The 23,751-nt window shown below is 36.0% G+C and overlaps 1 protein-coding gene across 2 annotated transcripts in view; it reads left to right on the top strand.

Annotated features, from left to right (window-relative positions):
• UBE2E2 (ubiquitin conjugating enzyme E2 E2) overlaps positions 1-23,751 on the top strand; it is a 372,538-nt gene that overhangs the window by 308,668 nt on the left and 40,119 nt on the right. For both annotated transcript variants that reach the window (XM_027586093.1, XM_027586094.2), the window contains one exon: positions 11,096-11,243. In XM_027586093.1, the coding sequence (XP_027441894.1) occupies positions 11,096-11,243 (148 nt within the window). The remainder of the gene's footprint in view (positions 1-11,095; positions 11,244-23,751) is intronic.

Raw genomic sequence — 23,751 nt, 5'->3', positions numbered from 1 at the left:
AAATACAAAACTCAGAGAGCTTTGGGTTTTAGTTTTGATGGACCCCCAGGCATTGATTGTGTATATGCTCAATGGAACTAAAATAATGGGAATGTTTAAATGATATTTTGTGTACCTGTTTAAGTTCAGATACCAGATCATCCTTTCTCCCTGAATTGCTGGGGATTCAGCAGTTTTTGAATCCATATATAATGATGTTACTGAAAAAATTTGCCAAGCCATGAAAACCCATTTGTAGAAAACTCATACAACCAGCTTTAAAAAAAAAAAAAAAAAATCCTTAATTGTTTTAAAGTACCATATTACTTTTTCAAGGGGCCTTTTAAAAGCCATTAAAATCCAAGCCTTCAAATGGTAAAGTTGTACTCCTAGGAGTGTGCCACTTCTAGAGCTTTGTTAAGTTTCTTTTCTTTTCTTTCTTTTTTAACTGATTGAGGAAGGAAACCTCTGTATGCATGCCAAACAAGCATTGATTGAGCTAGTTTCAAGTTAGTATCTTTAACAGATAGTATTTTGTTCAAAATGAAGTAATTGAGACATCATCTATAAGAGATTTTTATACAGATTTAAATATAAATCAACTCTTCCTAAGGGATGACTCTACATTGCCTTATATTTTGGCATTTATGATACAATCTGGTCTCAAGCTAGTGTTGTCCTTGAAGCCCATGAAGAAACAAATGCAGAATACCACAGTCTAAGGTACATGAGACTTCTACAGAAAAATAAATAATATGCTCTGAGGATGAACTCATATTCCGATTACAATCCACCCTATGGTATGATCCTACCATAAAAGAGAATCAGCTGGAGTACCATTTCTGAAACTAGAGTCAGTAGAACAAGTCAAAAAAGATGAGATAATTTTTTAAAGAGAAAAAGATGGAGGGGTACCTGGGTGGCTTAGTCGTTTCAGTGTCCAACTCTTGATTTCAGCTCAGGTCATGATCTTAGGGTTGTGAGATCCAGCCCCTCACTGGGCATGGAGCTGCTAAAGATTCACTCTTTCCTTCTCTCTCTGCCCCTCCCTCTCCAAAAAGAGAGAAAAAAATGGAATAGGAAACATAATGAGAGAACAAGTCACTAATAAAAAACACACAAATTTGGAAAAAGAATCAAATTGAATCTCATTCAATACAGATATATTTCTGAAACATTCTATGTAAATTAATTTTTATAAGTTAGATAAAAAGGAATCTAATTATTGGTCCCTGATAAAGTCATACCAAGTATCTTCTCTTGCAGGGCTTGGGTGTAATCAGGTGCTGCACGGTGGGAAAGTGCCCTGGGGATTGAATATGATGTTCTATCTTCAAGAGAGGAAATTTTCTAGTTGCATGTTTTTCTTCATCTGTACTTAAAAGGAACTGAGAAAGACTTTTTAAATTTAAATATCTATGCTTTAAAGTTCTTTTATTATTCATCATTTAAATAGTATTTGAAATCTTTTTTAAAAAGTGGCTCTGTCCTGTAGTTAAACATAGCGTGCTATACAGTCATGTATAGCAGGATGGGCATCATCTTTACACATGATAGTTTCTAAGTAATGTTTAATTTTAATTCCTTTACTGCCAGTTATGAGAGAAGAATTATATTTCCAGGTTTTTGGTTTTTTTTTTGGGGGGGGGAAGGGGTTTGGTCTGGTTTTGCTAATGTTGTGACAAAGAAACTCAGTTTCTTTTAGATTTGTGATTTCTTCTCACTTATGATGGGTTATTCCAGTTTTTATTTTGTCTTAGGATGTGGTGGTTATTGGTTCAGTGCTCTTAAGTCCATTTTAAGAAAAGAGCACTCGAAATCTCAAAAAGGGTAGTAGTACTGACATTTTTAAAATGTGTACTAACAGATTATTCAAATAAACTAGTTTCATGGTGAGCCTTCAGCCAAGATCCATTTGAATGATGTTAACCCTGCTATTTTTGGACCTTTGTTACATGATTCACTGATTTATGTCACAGGAGCTCCAAATATTTCCTCTCTGGGTCTCCACGGAAAAGTATTTTTAAGAAGAATGTATTTCTCCCTGATCTCATACTTCCTCAATAAAATCACCGTGTCATTTATCTCCTGATGAAACGTTTTTTGAAAAATGGAACCTCTGTGCAAAATAGATGTTATTTCTGAAATATGATTTTAAATGATCATTTTTAAATAATTTTTTATTGTTATGTTAATCACCATACACTACATCATTAGTTTTTGATGTAGTGTTCCATGATTCATTGTTTGTGCATAACACCCAGTGCTCCACGCAGAATGTGCCTTCTTGAATACCCGTCACCAGGCTAACCCATCCCCCCACCCCCCACCCCTCTAGAACCCTCAGTTTGTTTTTCAGAGTCCATTGTCTCTAATGTTTCGTCTCCCCCTCCAACTTACTCCCCTTCATTCTTCCCCTCCTGCTATCTTCTTCTTCTTTTTTTTTCTTAACATATATTGCATTCTTTGTTTCAGAAGTACAAATCTGTGATTCATCAGTCTTGTACAATTCACAGTGCTCACCATTAAATGATCATTTTTAATGTCGTTATCAACTTTTCAGCTTGGACGTGTTTCTTTATTTTAAAACATTTTCCTAAATTGTCTAGAATCAGTTTGGCAAAAATACTTTATTAAAATATTTTCTTCTCGGGCGCTTGGGTGGCTCAGTTGGTTAAGCGACTGCCTTCGGCTCAGGTCATGATCCTGGAGTCCCAGGATCAAGTCGCACATCGGGCTCCCTGCTCAGCAGGGAGTCTGCTTCTCCCTCTGACCCTCTTCCCTCTCATGCTCTCTGTCTCTCATTCTCTCTCTCTCAAATAAATAAATAAAATCTTAAAAAAATTTGTTTTTTCTTCTCTATCTGTACTCATACCCTACATGATTTCTCTGCCTTTACAAAACCACTTTTTGTGTGTATGTGGAATGTTGTCCTTGCCCTAGAGCAAAGGAGTGGTACAAAGAAAATACATTTAAAACTCAGGTGATAGGGGAATATTTACATGAACACAAGGGTTTTGAAATAGCCTTGTAAAACTGGGAGACGTGAAGAGGGCAAGAGAGACTAGCACTGCTTGAATTTCTGCTGAGTGCCGGGCATGGTATTAGAATTTCTTGTGTACTTCAGTCTTCACAGCCACTGTGGGAATAGCTAGTATTTTTCCCCATGTTAAGATGAGGAAACTGAATCTCAGGCTACGTTGATTCATCCAAAGTCAGAATTCCAGCTTAAGTCCAGCGAGCTCCCAAAACCACATATTCTTTTCATAATATAACTCTTGGATCTTGGAACTAGAATGGGCCTGAGAATAATCTAATTTAAATCTCATTTTGTCAGGAAATAGGGGCTCAGAGTAGCAAAGGGACTTCTAGATCATTCACAACTTAGTAGCATTGTTTTATGCTATAGTAAACACAAAGAATTCTGTTAACTCTTTCTAAAATTATTTTTAAGGAGAAGTGATTCTGTGAAGTATAGAAATAGCACAGCTACACTTTAAGTTACAAAGTAATAGTGCAGCTGGAAAATATACATACATGTATTGTTTCCTATTACTGCTGTAACAAATTGACACAAAGTTGGAGGCTTAAAACTATGAATTTCTTGTCCTACAGTTCTGGATGTCAGCAAGCTCAAATCAAGGTGTCAGCAAGGCTGCATTCCTTTTTAAGGTTTTAAGGGGAAATTCATTTCCTTGCCTCTTCCAGCTTCTTGAGGCCAACTGCGTTGCTTGGATCATGGTCCCATCACTCTGGCTTCTTGCTTCCTCACCTCACTTTGACCCCTTGACATCCCCTACCTATCTTCCTGCTTCCCTCTCACAAAGCTCTTGTGATTATATCCAGCCCATCTATATAATCCCAGAGTAATCACCCCATCTCAGGAGCCTTAACTTATTCACACCTGCAAAGTCCCTTTTACCATGTAAGGGTAACATTATTCACAGGTTCCAGGGATTAGGATGTGGACATCTTTGGGGTAATAGGGCATTATCCTGTCTACCACACACATACACACCCACATGCCTCTGTTGTGTGTTTATATATCTATCACACATCAATTAAAACGCTTCTCATCCAGAGTCATCTAGGAATTAGATATTCTGGATAAACAAGTTTTCTATATCACTATATCCAAATCATTTTTAAAATTTCCTTAATATATGGAAAATGTTCTAAAATGTGCTGTCTTCCCTGCCTTTCAAAACAGTATAATATAATTTTACCTCTCCTTGAGGAATGATAGCTATCATAAACATCAGTATTGAGCTGTGCTTCAAACACAGCAATAAATGCAAATGCAGGTGTAGGTTGTGTGATATACAGAACTCAGTGAGTATTAAGCGCTGCATGGAACTGGAATTTTCTTTATGGTCATTTTTTATCATTTTTTTTTTGTCAGAAGGGTGAAATGAAGGATATACTGCCATCCAGCCCCCTGAACAAGATAACATGATGGTCTTTCTATAAAATTGAGTCAGATATGAGCAGTCTTCTGTAGAGTGATGGTGGCCTGTCAGCCTGTAAAAATCTCCTTCTAACATGTACAGATCTCTTGATATTTGTCAATATTCAAAACATCATTTTCTATTTCTATATGACTAATGTCTAAAAGGACTACTGACAATTCCTTATTAATTTGCATATATTCTTCTCTTTCATTTCCCCTTTTTGTTGATAGGGTCTGGAAGAGAATGCTGGCTGTTTCAAGAGCTGTTATTAGCAAGTTTTTACCTTGATTGTGGAACACTTTTGCTGATCTGACCAGGCCACATGTTTTTTTAAATTTTCTTTATTATTTAAATAGGTAGTAGTAACAAATATGTCTTGCTTTCTCAGGTTATTCTCCCCTGTTTTCAGTCTACTATAAGTTGTGGTTCTTAAATGTTCTTTGAATTGTGTAAGACTTTTGAATCACAGACCTGTACCTCTGAAACAAATAATACATTATATGTTAAAAAAACAAAAAGAAGATAGTAGGAAGGGAGAAATGAAGGGGGGGAAGTCGGTGGGGGAGACGAACCATGAGAGACTATGGACTCTGAGAAACAAACTGAGGGTTCTAGAGGGGAGGGGGGTGGGGGATGGGTTAGCCCGGTGATGGGTATTAAAGAGGGCACGTACTGAATGGAGCACTGGGTGTTATAATCAAACAATGAATCATAGAACACTACATCAAAAATGGTGATTAACATAACATAATAAAATAAATAAATAAAATGTTCTTTTACCTAAAGAACAATAAGATACTACGACCCCTCAGAAAGATACTTGTCTGTTTGAGCACTAGCCTATGATTTGTTAGCATTTGTTCAGCAAACAATGGGCTCTTTCTGTGGGCCAAGCACTGCATTAGACATCAGTTGAAAGAAAATACTTTCATGGGTAATTCACCTTTGATGAGGAGGTCCTGTGGCAAGTGTGTTACTAGAAATAAGAGTGTGATAAGGGAACCCTGAAGAGGTTGTAACTTACATTACAATAGGTAAATGTGTGACACTTCTTAAAACTCTGATCATCAGTTTTTTTTCCAGTTCAAATGGTGGTATTTGTGGAAAATAAACTCAAAATGGATTAAAGACCCAAATGTAAGACCTGAAACCATGAAACTCCTAGAAGAGAACACAAGCAGTAATTTCACTGACATTGGCCTTAGTATAATTTTTCTAGGTATGTCTCCTAAGGCAAGGGAAACAAAACCAAAAACAAACTGTTGGGACTACACCAAAATAAAAAGCTTTTGCACAAGGGAACCATCAACAACAACAACAACAAACAGGCAGCTCACTGAATGGAAGAAGGTATTGCAAATGATATATCCCTAAAGGGCTAATACCCAAAATATATCAACCACTTATACATACAACTCAACAGCAAAAAAATTAGACAATATGATTAAAATATGGGCGGAGGACCTGAATAAACAGTTTTCCAAAAGAAGACATACAGATGGCCAACAGACACATGGAAAGATGTTCAACATCACTAATCATCAGCCAATGTGGAAAACAGTATGGAGGTTCCTCAAAAAATTAAAAATGGAAATACCATAAGATTTAATAACCACTACTGGGTATTTACCCAAAGAAAATTAAAACACTAATTAGAAAAGACATAAGCAACCCAAGAGCCCATCAATAGATGAATGGATAAAGAAGATGTAGTATGTATATATACAGTAGAATATTAACCATAAAAAAAGGATGAGATCTTGCCATTTGCCACAACGTGGATGGACCTAGAGGGTATTATGTTTAGTGAAGTAAGTTAAAGAAAGACAAATACCATATGATTTCACTTATGTGTGGAATCTAAAAAATCTATACAAATGAATAAACAAAAAGAATCAGACCTATAAATGCAGAGAACAAACTGATTGTAACAGAGGGAAAGTGGTTGGGAATAGGCAAAATGGGTGGAGGGAAGTGGGAGATACAGACTCCACTTACGGAGTGAATAAGTCACAGGAATTAAAGGTACAGCATAGGGAATATAGTCAATGATACTGTAATAGTGTTGTACGGTGACAGTTGTAATAGTATTGTATGGTGGCTACACTTGTGGTGAGCAGGGCATAACGTGTAGAGATGTTGAATGTTTGTGTTGTACACCTGAAAGAAATGTAACATTGTGTGTCAACCATACACAAATTAAAAAAATATATAAGTACTATTTGTGGGAGCCTAGAGCATTAAAATATAGGAATAATTGAACTACCTGTTTGATTCAGTATGGTTTATTTATGAACACCTGTTGGGACAAAAGTTAACAAACATCACCAAAGTAGATCCTTTAATCAGTATTACAAAACATTAAATTGTAAAGCCTTCTTTCTCTGTCCAAAAAATCCACAAGATTCTTTGCAAACTCATGCTTTATTTTTCATCCAACTATACTTTACTTTTAATGAAGTATCTCCACTTAAAATAGTAAAAAACAATCTAATTAGAAAATGGGCAAAAGACATGAACATCCTCTTTTAAGAAAGAGGGTATCCAGATAGCAAATAAGCACATGAAAAAGTGTTCAACATCAATAGCAATTAGGAAAATGCAAATTAAAACCACAATGTGTTACCAACCACTACATCCAATCAGAATGGCTAAAATAAAGCATAGTAAACTAAATGCTGGCAAGGATGTAGAGAAATTGGATCACTCTGCTGGTAGCAATGTAAAGTAGTTCAGTTGCTCTGGAAAAAAATATGGCAGTTTCTTATAAAACTAAATATAAGCTTATCATACAACCCAACAATTGCATTTTTGGGCATTTATCTCAGAAATGAAAACTTAAGTTCACACACACACACACACACACACACACACACACACACACACACACGTTCATGGCAGCTTTTTTTGTGATAGCTAGAAACTAGAAACTTTTCAGTCCATTTGTCCTTCAATAGTAAATGGTTCAACAAACTGGTACATCATAACGATGGAATACTACCCAGCAATAAGAAGGAACAAACTCTTGATAATGCAACAACTTAGATGGATCTCAAGGGAATTGTACAAGTAAAAAGAGCCAATTTCAAAAAATTACATTCTATATGATTCCATTTATATAACATTCTTGAAATGACAAAATCATAGAGATGAAGCAGAGAGTAGTGGTTGTCAAGAATCAAGGGAGGAAAGTGGGAAGGTGACTGCACCAGTTAAATGGTAGCACAGAGGATGTTTGTGAAGGAACTGTTCTGTATCTTGGCTGTAATGGTGATCATACAGATCTACATCTGATAAAATTGCATAGAAACAGGTGTACATGAGTGCATATAAAACTGGTGATAAATGGAAAAGGTCAGCGGACTATATCAGTGTGTTTCCTGTGATACCATATTACAGTTCTGCAGGATGTTACCCCTGGGGGAAAGTGGATGGAGGAACATATATGATCCATCAGTATTATTCTTACAACACAGTATGAATCTATAATAATCTCAAAATTAAAAGTTAAAAAAAAAAAGAACAGAGGCATTGAGGCTAAGTAGGAGAGTATGAGGTTTTGGGTCAACAAAGCTGTGTTCAAATTCTGGCTCCTCCACTTACCAACTGTGCAACCACATGCCAGTTCTTTAACCCCTCAGTGCCTTCATTTAGTTTTTTTTCCTGCCATTTTATTGAGATATAATTGGCATAGAACATTGTATTTATTTTAGGTGTGCAACATAATGATTTATGTATGTATTGCAAAATGATTACCACAATAAGTTTAGTTAACATCCATCACCTCACAGAGTTACAGTTTCTTTATTTTAAAAGTAGGCACAATAATACTACTTACCTCTGAGTTATTTTGAGGATTAACTAGCTCCAAATAGCCAATCAGTATCTGATAGGTTTTTAAAACATTGTATATAAAAGCCACTCATCATTTACATTGGGTCATAAAAATTTTGTCTTTTCATCTAGCACTTAAAGGAACAGGCACTCAGACTTCTCTGCAGAATTTTAATATTACTGGGTATTCTCCATTTCATTAAATTCTTCTCATGCATTTCTTTCTACTTTTATGGGATTAACTCTGTTATTCTTTTTCCTTCCTTAAACACTCATTAAATGTCTTTCCTCCTTTCTACTTTATGTATTTGAAACTATAGATTTCTTTTTGACAGCTGTTTTAGCCAAATCTCAAAAGTTTGGTATTGGCAATCCAGCATTTCATTGTCATTCATTTATAAATGTAGCTGCCATGTATTTTTTGGCTCATCGCCATTTTGAACTTAGGAAACCAGAAGACTGGTCTTTAACACACCAAGATTTTTTTATATTTCAACTTAAATCTTAAAGATCTTATTATTGCTTACCTCAGACTTTTTCTTTGATCCAAGAATTATTTGAAAAATGTGTTTTTCAGTTCCCCAAACACTTGATGGAGAATCTTTGTGGTCTTAACAATTCTTTGAAATATGTTAAGCTTCCTCTGTGGCATAGCATGTGATCAGTTTTTTATAAACGTTTCTTATGTGCTTGGAAAAGAATATATATTCTTTGTTGAGTGTGGAATTTCATCTTCGTTCAATCCCTTCATTTTGTTAATTTGCTTGTTCCTATTTTCAGTATCCTTATTACATTTTGGTCTGCATGACTTCAGTTACTGCAGCAAAATATCCCTCTGATTGTAGATGTATCATTTTCTCCTTATAATTCTACTAAGTTTCACTTTTTATATTTTTGGCTATCTTGTTAAGTACAACAGATTCAGAATTGTTGTATTTTTCTGATGAATTGTTCATTTTATCATAATGCAGCAATCATCTTTATTCATTTTGCCTTCAACATAGATAGATAGATAGATAGATAGATAGATAGATAGATAGATAGATAGATAGATAGATAGATCTGATAGCAATATAGCCATTTAAGCTCTTTTTCAGTTGGTATTTGCATAGTATATATGCCCAGGATTTAGAATGCAGGGGAAACATTTTTCTCCTCACTTCAGAGCCTAGGCTTTCTCTAGCAAGTGTCTTTGCTATCTCTCCCAGAAGGCATTATCTTTTCAAGTCCATCCGTTTACTAAAAGACTAGCTGCTCAAGTGTCCTAATCTATGTAAGGGCTCTCAATTCCAGCCTCTTGCCACATGTAGACCTAAGGTTTCACCTTTCTCCATTAGGGCATCAAAACCCAAGCCTCCGTTTTATCCAGACTGGCTACTATCCTTCACCCTCTCCCTCTTCCCTAGGTCCAACCCCTGGTAGCTACACTGTCAGCTCATGTACTTACTGTAATTTTGGGTTTTCATTTCTGCCCTCTGGGGATTCTCTGTGCAAATTCAGCTATGCTTTTTTTTTTTAATGTTATATTTTCTTCGTCATTGCTAGGTGTTTGGAATGTCTTTGTGTAGAAGGAATGTTGAAGTTATCTGTAAGGTCTGACATGTTCCTAAAAGGGCACTTTTTTTTTAAGATTTTATTTATTTACTTGAGAGAGAGAAATGAGCATGAGCATGAGTGGGGGGAGGGGCAGAGGGAGAAGCAGACTCCCCGCTGAGTAGGGAGCCAGACATGGGGCTCAATCCCAAGACCCCGAGATCATGACCTGAGTTGAAGACAAACACTTAACCAGCTGAGCCACCCAGATGCCCTAGGACAGTTCTTACTAGAAGTATTAATCTAGCCTGAGAATGGTACTATGTTGTTCACTAATTGTAGAAGATGGGATCTGTCTGTCCTTTCTGAGTCTTGATTTTACAAATTAAGTAAATCTGATGTTTGAGTGGATGCTGGATGCCCTGGGGAGGTGGCAACAAAACCTGCCATGTATTTTTTGGCTCATTGCCATTTTGAACTTAGGGAACCACAAGACTGGTCTTTAACACACCAAGATTTTTTTATATTTCAACTTAAATTTTGAGAATACTTATAAACATGATATTAATAAATATCGTTAAGATCTTATTATTGCTTATCTCAGACTTTTATAAAACAGAGTTTTACCAGGGTTATAAAACTGATTTAGACTTAACTTTTGAATTGAAGTTCTTTAAAAATGTTATAAACATGTTTCAAAATTATACCTAAACAAAGTGCAGTGGTGATCTAGCTATCATAGGACAGAGGTAGGCTATGCTAATATTATATTCAAGATATAGAATTTAAGGAGGAAAAGGTTCATAAACTGTAATATTTTTATAAACTACGTATATTATTTACATACATGCCTAATTCATGTTTTTAAACCATGACAAATAGTATGTTCTTTTTATAGTATCCCCATGCTGTTTTCAACTTTAAAATATACAAAATCCTTAAAACAAATGGACTCCAACAAGTTTCCTTTGAAATTTTTAATTTTGAAATTTTTCTTTGAAATGTTTTTAGAAGTCACAGTTTTTCTCTTACGAACATTCCTACAATTGCAGCAAATTCAGTCCCCAGAACATTAGTTAAGTAATCGGACCCTTCATCAAAAGCAAAAGGACATGATTTCGTTATTGGGGTTTAATTCTCTGTGTCCATAATAACAAATTCTGAAATAATGATTTTGTTTATTGATTCTTTTCATGTGCCTAAGGAAAATTTAAGTATATGGTTCAACCAGCGACCCTTGGATTATTTTATTTAATAAAAAGTATGTCTGTTCTTAACAACTTTACATTTTCTTCTAGGTTACCTTCCGAACAAGAATCTATCACTGTAATATTAACAGCCAGGGCGTCATCTGTCTGGACATCCTAAAGGACAACTGGAGTCCAGCCCTAACCATTTCTAAAGTTCTCCTCTCCATCTGCTCACTTCTTACAGATTGCAACCCTGGTAAGAGACTTTAAGTCCAATACTGAATTCAAGTCTATTCGACTTAAATGTCAGACCTTAGTGAATTGTTTACTGCCACCACCACTACTACTGCTACTATAACTATTATTATTATTGATTTTAAATTTCCGTGGTGTGTAACTGCTTTCTTTTTAAGTGGGTCTTCTCATTAGTCTTTTTAAGACCTATTATTTGCCAAGAAGGAAAAAGCAGAGTGTGATAAAAAGTAATGAAAAATCATTTTGAATTGGGAAGTGCATTTAAAGAATGCATTACAAATGCAATGCCAAATAATAATAAAAATTCAAATTGAATGGCTTAATTTTTAATTAGATGCCTACCAGAAGATGTTAATTTGAGAAATGTAGGCTATTAAAATCTGATAACAACCAAGCAGTACCATGCAGACGTGACCTTGTTGGCATTTTAATAACCATGCGTCCTTTCAAGCTAATAGAACAAAAAAGCTGAATGGTCCTCAACTAGGAAGTACATCTTCCCAGGAAAACTAAGGAGAGTTTATGGCTGAGCCTTTGTGGCTTTTGCTGGTGTGCTTAATGCTGAAAGTTCTTACTTTCTATGTTGTCCTAGATGTGTGATTATGTGTCTTTGACCAGCTTCTTTTAACCAGAAGACCAACTGCCAAGTTTTTACATATTTGGGTTTATTTTGGAAACTACAAAAATCCAAAGGTCGCTACAGAGTTTTCATTGATGTTTTCAATGAGAAACTCTTCTTTGAGTATTTAATTAGTATTAATATTTCTTGAGGTTCTGTCTTCCACGTTCAGGAATAAATTCTGTTCACTAGGTAAGTGAAGTTTTAGACAAGAGAGAAATGACAAAGGGGAATCAGGGTCTCTTTTAGGCTCCTGGCTTGTTTATAAAACATAAATTATAATTATAAATTATCCGTTCAAATTCTGTGTGTTATTTTTCAATAGTAGAAACTTTTTAAAATAAGGATATATAAAAATACTTCAAAAGGAAAATAAAATGTAATTGTGCAAGATCATGTTTTTAAAATTATTTCCTACTTCTACCCCAGATAGTGAAGTTCAGTAATGCTGCACTAATTTAAAACTGAATGACAAATACTGTGTTCTGTCTCATTCCTATTTCAATCCCATTTGTCTGTATGACTGTGTAAAACTTCATTTAGAGGTAATGTCATCAAAAGACATTTTTTGTGTGATATGAGGACTAAACCAGGTAGTCCTCCTGGAAATGGTGGACATGGAACTGCATCTGCCTCCCCACTCCCAAAAGAGTACTTCAGGGCTTTGCTGAAATTTAGAGGGGAGTGGTATTTTCAGAGAAAATTTTATTTTGAGAAGTAAGTCACTTATTCAGGAAACTTTTGACATGAGGTCATCATGCTGTACACCTTAAACTTAGTGGTGTTTTATGTCAAATATATCTCAATAAAACTAGGGGGAGAAAAGAAAGAAACTTTGAGACCATACTATTTAGGAGGCACTTCTGAGCACTGGATGAATATCCTCACTTGCACATGGAAGAAGGTATAACTTCACACTTAGAGAAAAAGCTCCATGCTAAGAGGCATTCCTTATCCCAGTGGTAGCCAGGCCTGCTTGGTCTCCCAGTCAGCTAAAATGGGCCTATCTCTGAATCAGCTCATATGTGGGAAACTGTTCTCTGTACAGGTAATCCCTGCTTAATACATTTACCCCACCAAAGCCTTCTCTCAGCAATCAAAAAGATTTCTGTTCAGTAAATTAGAGTTCTCTTTTGCTGTGTCTCAGAAAATTACAGATACATTCTGCAAAAGAATAAAAATAAAATCACTCACCATGGCTAAAGCAAAATCAAATAAATAAATAGATTTTGAAAATAATGCTATTGATAGTAAGAATAAGCCTAAAGGATAAAGAAAAAGTAAAGAATAAGCCTAAAGATAAAACCTTAAGTTTTACCAATTAGTTATAGCCCATCTGATAAAAGAATAGAATATTGTTTGTAAAATACATGCCAATGGACTAAATGTTTTAAACATGTATAAGAACATTTCCTAATTGGCACATCATCTATACGTGTGTTCACACTTTTAGAGTCTTGAAAAGATTTATGTTAAACAAGTTAAAATGTCCATTTTTTTCAATGGATTTACTTCACATTCTTTTCTGGGTCACTTCTGATCTGCAGATTTCCCCCCCCCGGATTTAAGTTAAACTTCAATCTAAACTTATCTTCAATTATCACACATATAAGTTTGATAGAATACAAATAAATAAGATTTTCCTATACTGAATCTATAGAGCTATTTTAACATGAGAGTGCTATTAGTTGCGAAGTAGGCTTTGCATAAGGATATAAATTTAACCAATTTTAAAAGTTTTCTCACACTTCTCCCCACATAAACTGATTTTTTAATCAATTTTCATACTTTTCTCATAATTTACATTTGTCTCTTCTAAGAATTTTTGGGCTATTCATAAATGTTAAATATTTGAGGGTGAGGCTGCACATCCTTACTGCATGGTGTTTATAGTCAGCAGTTACAGATTTTAATATCAGCTCCACTGTTAGTTGTGTGACTTGTACTGGTCACTTAACTTTCCTCAGACTCGATTTCTCATAAAAAACAGAGATAATCGTCAGCCCTACCTAAATCATGGTATTCCTGTGAGGTACATGTGCAAGCCCTTTGTAAACAGTCATGGACTGCTGTTGATGTCATTTCCCAGAGTTTTTAGGACTCCAAATAGCCATACATTCAGTGGCTGATAAATCCCTACTCAGTTGAATTTAATTGAGAGAAGAGAATAATTGAATAATCTCTAAACACCACCACCTCAGCACTGACACTCCTGGATTTAAACTCTGGAGAAAGCCTAACCTTGAATTAGTAGTCCCTATTGCATTATTTCCTAGGAAGGATTATCTCTCGGGTGGCAAAATGTCCCAACAGTTACCAGCCAGTGGACGGGTGCACCAGTGATAATCATTCTGTTCCCAGTGCAGCAGTCTAGGTAGGTCTAACTGCTGCCTTTATAGGCCTGTTCGCACTTCACAGTGATGCTGTTTGAGCCTGCCCAGAGCACTCTTATTTGTCAGACATCACCTGGCTACCAGTTTGGCTGTGTCATACCGCTGAGGAACAGAGTGGCAGCAGAAAGGAGTAGAGGATGATAAGCTCAAAAGGCCAGGACCAACCTTCCAGGCTCTTGGAATTTAGTCCTCCTTGGTGAACATGATTTAATCCGTGAATTGCTGAAGTTTAAAAGTACTAATCAGATTTCCATTTTTCATGGAATGCTCTTATTTGTCAATACTCTCTTTTCAAGTATATACAAAATTTAAGCTCTGTCCTATTTGATTTATCTTTTGAAGTTTGTTTTTGCTTTTTTGTGGTTAATTTTTTTTAAAGATTTTATTTATTTATTTGACAGAGACACAGCGAGAGAGGGAACACAAGCAGGGGGAGTGGGAGAGGGAGAAGCAGGCTTCCTCCTGAGCAGGGAGCCCGATGCAGGGCTGGATCCCAGGACCCTGGGACCATGACCTGAGCCGAAGGCAGACGCTTAACGACTGAGCCACCCAGGCGCGCCTGTGGTTACTTTTTTAAACTCTTAGATATTTATCACATTCTTTGTATGAAGTCTCTTTATTACTTAAAATATGCTTATCTTGCCGTCTTCAGACCTAAAAGTAATGGGTATTTTGCCTCATATAAAATGAACTATCCTGAGAACACTGACAATTATGAGATAAAACAAGCAGGTCAACAGTTTCCCTATTTCAGATGCTTTATTTACAGAGTAATTTTCAGAAATACTTCTAATCTTTTTTTCTCTTCTTTTTCTGAAAAGTATATAAATCTGGATGTCATCTGGCATTATTTTATTTATCTCAGTTCTACTTTTCTACTCCACTGCTTTTGCTATCTGAAGTGTTAAAAGCTTGTTTTATTCTGAATGTAATTCTGATACTGTATCATTAAAAAATTATGCCCCAAATGTATGACTTTTATGAGATAATTGGAAATTTGAAAACTGAGCACTTGATACTAAGGAATTATTGCCAGAAATTTTTAGGCATAATAAAAGAGAAATTTGATTATGAATTTTTTTACATGTCCTTACCTTTTAGAAAAATGAACTATTTGCAGATAGAGTCCTTTGATATCTAGAATTTGCTTCAAAATAATCCAGAAAGATCAGAAGTAGAGAGGGATGTGGAAGATAAGAGATTGACCATTTTAAGTGTTGAATGATGAGTGATGGGTACATGGTGGGGGGTTCATTATAATGATCTACCTTTGAATATGTTTGAAATTTTCCATAATAAGGATTTATTTTTAATTGCCAAAGATGAGCAGCAGTGTAATCTGTAAAAGGTGTGTAATTTGACTCTTTTGTTCTGTGAGGGAAGCCTTTGGGCTCTGACCTTTGCCCTGTGTATTTCATTTCCCTGTCATCTGCCTTTAAACTAAAAGCTGCCTCATGGTTCAGCCTGAGCCATCAGGGTCCTACTTTCATACAACCATGAAGTCTTTGTTGACCACTCTTCAAATAGGCAAAAGTGTACAGACCAGGTCAAATGAAAATGCTCTGAGCATACCCACAAACATCAACACTCAATTTGGATGAGCTCTTCCCCCTACCCCCCAGCATCTTCCAAATGAAAATCAAATATTGGTTACTCCCAGTCTTAGATTTATGTGTATCTTTATTAGAACAACAAATAGAACTAAGAATGGCAGCTAATTGACCCTCAGCCTTACACAGTGATTAAGCCAAGGGTGAGCACAGCTGCAGCTTCGTTGGTAAGAGCTTTATTCTTCCCAAACGGACTGAGCAAATGGAAAGAGGAATTTGCTCCCAATGGTTCTTTGATAGTGTTCTGGAAAAGGTCAGAGAATGGCCTCTTCCTCAGTCTCCAACGTCCCAGCCCTTTGTTTCAGATCACTTATTGCCTGTTTTTTAACCAACTGATACAATCCTTATCCATAAATTGTCTCAGATACCTAACTTTGATTGTTATTAATTGCTTGTCTTTGACCTGGTTATGATTGCATAATAAATTGTGTTACCAAACGTGAAAATTTTATAATTGATAGTGACTGCTAGGGGATGGAGACCATAAAGTAGAATTAATTATTTCAACACAGGCATATTTGTGTAGATTATTTACACTAAACTCGTGAGCTGTTAGACTGATGAAAGGTACATAAATGGACTTTTAAGAGGATTCTTCTGCCTGCTTCTTCTACACATCCTATTCTACTACACTTGAGAACTGGCAAAGAACAATTTCTTTAACTGAAATTCAGATAAAGCTGTAAAAATGATAAGCCTACCTGTTTTCAAAGCTGGCTATCTTAGCAGGAATGCAAAAAATTTTTTTTCTAAAAAAGACATTTAATATGGGTGCATAGACATAAGGTTTCTCCTAATGCCTATGACTTTTTTTTTAAAGTGAGAAAATTATGAAGTAGAAATATATGGTACAACATAAAGCTAACTTCAAGCTGTTCTCTTTGTGAAGAATTGGCTCTCTTCTAAAATGTCACATTGATAAATTCCAGAAGTCATTCTAATCAGTACTTTCCAAATATGGATGTGGTTAGGCTATAACTCATAGTCTTTTAACTTCTCTGACACCTTATGTAAAGAAAAGCTATATGTATATGTAGGTAGTCAATCTACCCGGTATTTTAAAAACCAGGAAAGTAAGTAAAGTCCAAAAAAATGTGTAAAGGACTTTGCGTTCTAACTTAGTATTATCTGTAGAATCCTGGCACACTGCCCCCTCTTGCATCACACGTTCCCATAGGCTCATTCAGATGTACTTGGAATATGTCATCTATGGTGTGGAGGCCCTAGAGAACTGAAGATTCATTGAAAGGATGAATAAAATCAGGGAATACACATCATTAAGGGGAAGAACATTTCTGTTTTGTGAATTAAAGAAGTTTCACAGAAATGATTCTGTACCATCATACATTTGGTTTGAAAAAAGCAAAGTATCAGAGTGCCTGGGTGGCCCAGTCAGTTGAGTATCTGACTCTGGATTTCATCTGGGGTCATGATCTCACAGTCATTGGATTAAGCCCACATTGGGCTTAACGCTCAGTGTGGAGTCTGCTTAACCCTCTCCCTCCCGCTTTGTCCCTTTCCCTCCCCCTCTGCCCCTCCCCCTGTTTGCTAATGGGTCTCTCCCCCCTCCCTCACGTCTAAAAGAAATAAATAAATGATACCTTTTTTTTTTTTAAAGATTTTAATTCTGGTTACCTGTATATTTATAAATGTGTTTCCCTACCTTGTCATTCTGTAGAAAGGAACCCTTTAGTTGTCTTACAAGGGATACTAGTATATAATAATGTAAACTAAAAGATCCAGTTTTATGGTACTTTATCAAAGTATCATGATTTTCTAGAAAACACAGAGTGAGAAAAGAAAGCTAAAATTATCTGACTATGGGTTTAGGTTTTGGATTGCCAGGTAGTGAAACAAGTAAAAAGAAGTTGAGTCAGAGTTGCCAGGAAGGAATTGGTGGCTTCATGATGCAGGGGAGAGATGACTCCATGACAAAGCAGGTGTCCTAATCAACCTTGATATTTCTTTTGTAGGAAGTCTTTATTTAACATAACAATCAGTTTGATATCTTTCCTGAACATCCAATTTGTCTAGGTTAAAAAGAATATTAGCTATTTATTATTTTTTTGATATATCATTGTCCAAAAATGCTGACCTACAAAAACTTTGTTACTTTCTTAGTTAAATATATCTCCTTGGTAGCTTGATTCTTTTAAAAATGGTAAAAACTAGGTGTGCCTGGGTGGCTCAGATGGTTAAGCGTCTGCCTTCGGCTCAGGTCATGATCCCAGGGTCCTGGGATCAAGCCCCACATCAGGCTCCTGGCTCAGCAAGGAGCCTGCTTCTCCCTCTCCCTCTGCCTCTCTCCCTGCTCATGCTTTCTCTTCTCTCTCTCTGTATCTCTGTGTCTCAAATGAATAAATAAAATTCTTAAAAAAAAAATGGTAAAAACTATACCTTATTTGCTGTTATATGGGTTGCATTCAAAATGTGCCTGTTAGGGGCGCCTGGGTAGCTCAGTCGTTAAGCATCTGCCTTCGGCTCAGGTCATGATCCTGGGGTCCTGGGCTGGAGCCCTGCATCAGGCTTCCTGCTCAGCGGGGAGCCTGCTTCTCCCTCTGCCTCTGCTGCTCCCCCTGCTTGTGAGTGTGTGCGCTCTCTCTCTCACACACACACACATGCTTTCTCTCTCAAATAAATAAAATCTTAAAAGGGGGGAGGGGCATTGGAGAAATTGCTCCCTTTTGGTAAAGAAGAAAATACAACTTTGTGTTTATCATGCTTGTGTTTATTTTTCTCATTTCCTTACCTCTGACCCAGGAAATAGCTCTGAACCAGGTAATAGCTATGCTACCAGCATTCATAAAGCAGGAAGATGAATCCCTAGGGTGGCGATATATTATCTTTTCTGGGTTTGTTTTGTTTTGCTTTGCTTTTTATCACTATAGAGTTGTCCACTCATCCTTTGTAGGATTCTGATTGGTGTGTCCTATAACAGCACTAAAATCTTACCAATTCAGTATAATTAGGATGTCAACCAGGTTAGTAATTTTTTAATGAGTTGTAGGAAATTTTAAGTAAGTGAAGACCTAATATGTTTAAGCACATGTAGGAAATACTAGTAAAATGTTTACACTAGATGGCTTTAGACTCTGCTTTACCAAGGACAGAGAGGAAGTGGACTTTTCATATTCAAAAAATAGAGAAAATGGTTATAATGAACCCTAATGTATTCCTCAGTCAGCTTCAAAACTTACCTTTATTTAAGGTTTGGGTATTTTTATAGGTTGTCAAGGACTTTTTTCAGACAGACTAAATATTCTTAGATAATATTGCTTCATACTATTAACTTTCATGGCAACCCTTTTTAAAAGAGATAATACAGTAAACTTCAGAATAGGTTGCTGCATTAGAATTACTATTAATATTTGTTACTGAAGTGTGCAGAATGTGTTGCTGTGGAAAGTAGGCTACTGGTAGTCTTGGTTTTCTTCTTTAAGGAGAAATGAAAATAAATTATTTAAATAACACATTTAAATAATATATATTTGAAATCATAACAATGCACTATAGTGTTTTAAAATGGAAATTTGAGAGTTCTAAAACAACATAATAAAAATCCTCTAATTGTCCAGGGATTTACTTGTGTGGACAAAACACCGGATGATTGAATAACATGTTGCCTTTTTAATTTGGGTATTTGAGATCATATTGTGTCTTGGGAGAAATATTATAATTATGGAAATATGTAGAATTAATGTAACCCTACCAGTGTCTGAGTCTGAGACCCTTAATTACCAAGCAGTTATCTTTACATTTCCTTACTTTCTAAATGCCTTCCATTCAGTATCTGGCCTGGGCAGGGTGCTTCCAGTAACAACAGTCACAATAATTCTTATTTAAAAAAGAAGATGCTTTTGACATGTCAGGCTAATTATCCCTACACAACAGCAATAACTTCTTTCTTTTTTCCTACTCCTTATATTTGTCCTGTAAGAGATCCTGGAGCTTAATGCTTCTTATAGCTGTTGAACTTTTGATCATGTCGAATTGGTGAGGAATTTGCATAATAAGCAGCATTGGAGTTCCTTTAAACTACAGGCATATTTCTTTCCATGACAGGTAGTGTTCCTGGAAAAAAAATCATAAATCAAAATGCTTTAGATATATTTGAAGAACTTCCTGCTTAAGTATCCTGTGGAGAAACCTATTGCCAAATAAAGCACTTATAAGCTTGAATATTGAATGCCCCAGTTTATCTTTTCTTGAAAATATAAGGATATTTTCCCCCTAATTCAGAACTGCCTTTCCTCTGAGAGCATTTCCCCAAATAAGTCACATTTTTTGTGATACTCAAATGCTGAGGGCAGCCTGCAAAAACCTATATGCCTGAGTGCCTGTAGGCAGGTATAGGTATTACCTTATGGGGCAACTGCTCACATCAGTGAGGTGCACAACCTTTTATTCAGAGCATCGTGGCCACACTTGTACTCCAGTGACTGACTTTCTGTCTAGACTGTCTCCCATGATGAAAACATGTTCATATACAGTCTAATTCAAATAAGGGAAGTTAGGACAAATGGAGACCTAGAGGAGATGCCTTTATGGTTTATCTAGCTTTGAGTTAGATTTTTATAAGAAAGACTCTCAAAAAGATCACTCAGCCTCAGTGCATGAATAATAAATAATCCTGCTACATGGGGGGAAAGGCACATAAGAGTGCTAGCCACCCCTGGTCCTCTCTAGGAGGATTCATCTATCTGAGAAATGTATACATTTTTATCTAGGCAAGGGTCTGATAGGGATGGTATATTTTAACATTAGGCTTATTCAGAATGGTTCCATTCCTGCAGAAAATGCATCCTTTCAGTGGATTCACATTCAGAGTATTGTGGATAGCATCAAGTTGGGATTCATCACATCTGAGTTCAAAATAGTCTGTGTCCAACTTGGTGAAAGTTTGTAAGTGACAGGTTACTCTTTGGGGGAGGTTTTCATTTGCTTGTTTGTTTAATTCTCTGGAAAGGTGATTTAAAGTTTCAGTTATACTAGACAAAGAAGCCATTGATTTATATATGGGAGTTGCATTTGGGGAACTCTGGCTATGTTGCATATTCATAGTTTTCATGGTGGAGCAAGGATATCTTAAAGGTGAGAAAAGGGTCTAGGTGTACTCCTTGATAATGTCTCAATATTGGGTTTTCTTTTTTTCAAAATAGAAATAACTCCAGTTTTTCTCATAAAAATAATACATGCTTATTAAATTTCTCTTAAATCAACTATCCTTTAAAGATTAAGTACTTAATTTTCATTTGAGACTCTGCTCTGCAAACTCAAATTTGATGGGACTCATCAGAGTGTATTTGTCAGTTAAGTTTGTCTCATTATAATCTTGGTGTAAATTTAGACACACTGACCTCAGTGTTTAGCCCTGGCTTTGACCCACTTCTCCTTAGCATTTCCCTATGCATATTTATAGCCCCTTAATTAATATAAATCTAGACATGGGGATTAGCTGTTGCTACCAGTTTTCTGTTAAAAAGTCTATTGCTGTCCCTGCAACAGTAACCTCTAATTTATTGGTTTGGAAGTTGATCTCATTATAAAGCTGCTGTATATATTAATTTATGATGAAAATGTTCTTCAATTTACCTTTTTAGAAAATGTCATTTTGGGGTTTTCCTTTTTAGAAATCACCAATGACCTCTTTTTTGTTTAGAGAAACACTAATAAGGAAATGGATGGACTAGATCAGTACTTACCAGTTTCTACATTCTCCCAAAACTGCCCTCTTCCTCCACTAAAATCAATTAATGATTGTCTTTCTTGGTTTAAAATATAGCAAACTGTATTAGAGATGTTTTTCTCCCGTGACGTATCTTCGAGTCTTTGGCACCTGATGCTATTTAGGGGACTGGATAAAGCTGTTGAAGCTACGTGTTTCTTCTCTTGTTGTCAATGGAAGGCTCTGAAAGCACGAATAAGAAATTGAAAAGTGAAGCGCACCCTCAATATAAATAGGTACCATTCTTTCCTCACATGGGAATGTGTATTTCACTCAAAATTGTTTTCCCAAAGAGTTATTCAAAGCCTATCTTTCTTTCCTTTACTTGAGGAATTTCTGAAGAGCCAAAAAGTCTAGGTTTTAATTAACTTTTTCTTTATTATTTTTTAAATGAAGATGATTAAAAGATAAAGATTACAATGGTGAAAAAGGACTAAAAGATTACTTTTTCCCATTCTAGAATAAAAAGAGGGTTTTTTTTTAATGATAGGGATAGAATTATGCAAAAATTGTATATTTTAGGTCAAGGTCTTTCCTATTCCCCTAAATAACCTATCCCAATGTTTTGGGTTTTTTTGTTTTTTCCTTTCATTTTTTACAAAAGCTTAGGACCACTAGTAAGTTTGTCACCTTTTAAAATTAGTCCTCCTTCCTTCTATAGTATTTTTTTTTACCATAGCACTCACTATTTGGGTTTATTTACAGCTTCTGTCAGAGGAGAGACATAACTGTGTCAGGCTCCTCTAAGCAGTTTAGTTTCAACAAGAAGACTTATTTTTCCTGTGTTTGTTGTCCAGCTATTCTGTAGTCTCTTGTTCTCCACACAAACAAAGGTTTCAGGTGTTATTCCCAGGTAGGCATTTGCCACAGGTGTCTTATCTATCACTTAAAATATGTAGAAGTGATGAGATTATTAAGTAGCTGAGTATGGGGTTCATGTAATTCTCTTAGATCCTCACTGTATTCCACTTTCAAAACTCTAAATACTATTTCTTTGATGGTTAACTTATTTTGCAATTTAGACTTCTGTCCTCGTTTAATCTATGTCTTAATGGGGTGGTTTGTTAATATAATAGGTTTGTTATTGGTAAATTGAATTGTTCTAATAATATTTATTATCAGTAATACCTGTATCTGGTTTACAAATGACATAGCATGGACTTTATGTAAATTTTTAAAGTAAATACATTTTTAAAAATTTCTGAAAGCATACTGTTTTCCAGAGTAGCTATACCAGCTTGCATTCCCACCAACAGTGTAAGAGGGTTCCCCTTTTTCCACATCCTCACCAACATTTGTTGTTTCCTGTCTTGTTAATTTTTGCCATTCTAACTGATGTAAGGTGGTATCTTATTGTGGTTTTGTGATTTGTGTTTCCCTGATGGGAGATTTCTCAAGATGTTAAAAAACCAGCAATTGCACTACTAGGTATTTACCCCAAAGATACAGATGTAGTGAAAAGAAGGGGCACATGCACCCCAATGTTCATAGCAGAAATGTCCACAATAGCCAAACTGTGGAAGGAGTCGAGATGCCCTTCAACAGACGAATGGATAAAGATGTGGTCTATATATACAATGGAATATTATTCAGCCATCAGAAAGGATGAATACCCACTATTTGCATCGACATGGATGGAACTGGAGGGGATTATGCTAAGTGAAATAAGTCAAGCAGAGAAAGTCAATTATCATATAGTTTCATTCATATGTGGAGCATAAGCAATAGCACGGAGGATCATAGGAGAAGGAAAGGAAAACTGAAGGGGGAGAAATCAGAGAGGGAGACAAACTATGAGAGACTGTGGATCCTGGGAAACAAACTGAGGGTTTCAGAGAGGAGGAGGGTGGGGAGATAGGGTAACAGGGTGATGGGTACTATGGAAGGCAAGTGTTGTGATGAGCACTGGGTGTTATACGCAACAAATGAATCATTGAATACTACATAAGAAACTAATGATGTACTATACAGTGGCTAACTGAACATAATAAAAAAATTGCTAACAGCATAAAACACTATATAGGATGTCGACTGCCCATTGTGCACTGAGAGGGATCCCTCAGCCTAGAGGCCATGGTACCCTGATCTCCTCTCTGTCTTAGTACAATTCCCCATGTGGTTGTCACATTGCCTCTTCAGGTGACCTTTCAGGGAGTACCACC

This window comes from Zalophus californianus, chromosome 1, assembly GCF_009762305.2.
Source record: "Zalophus californianus isolate mZalCal1 chromosome 1, mZalCal1.pri.v2, whole genome shotgun sequence".
Taxonomy (NCBI): Eukaryota; Metazoa; Chordata; class Mammalia; order Carnivora; family Otariidae; genus Zalophus; species Zalophus californianus.
Note: the sequence above shows the minus strand (reverse complement) of the source record. Positions and strands in the feature narration are given on the sequence as shown.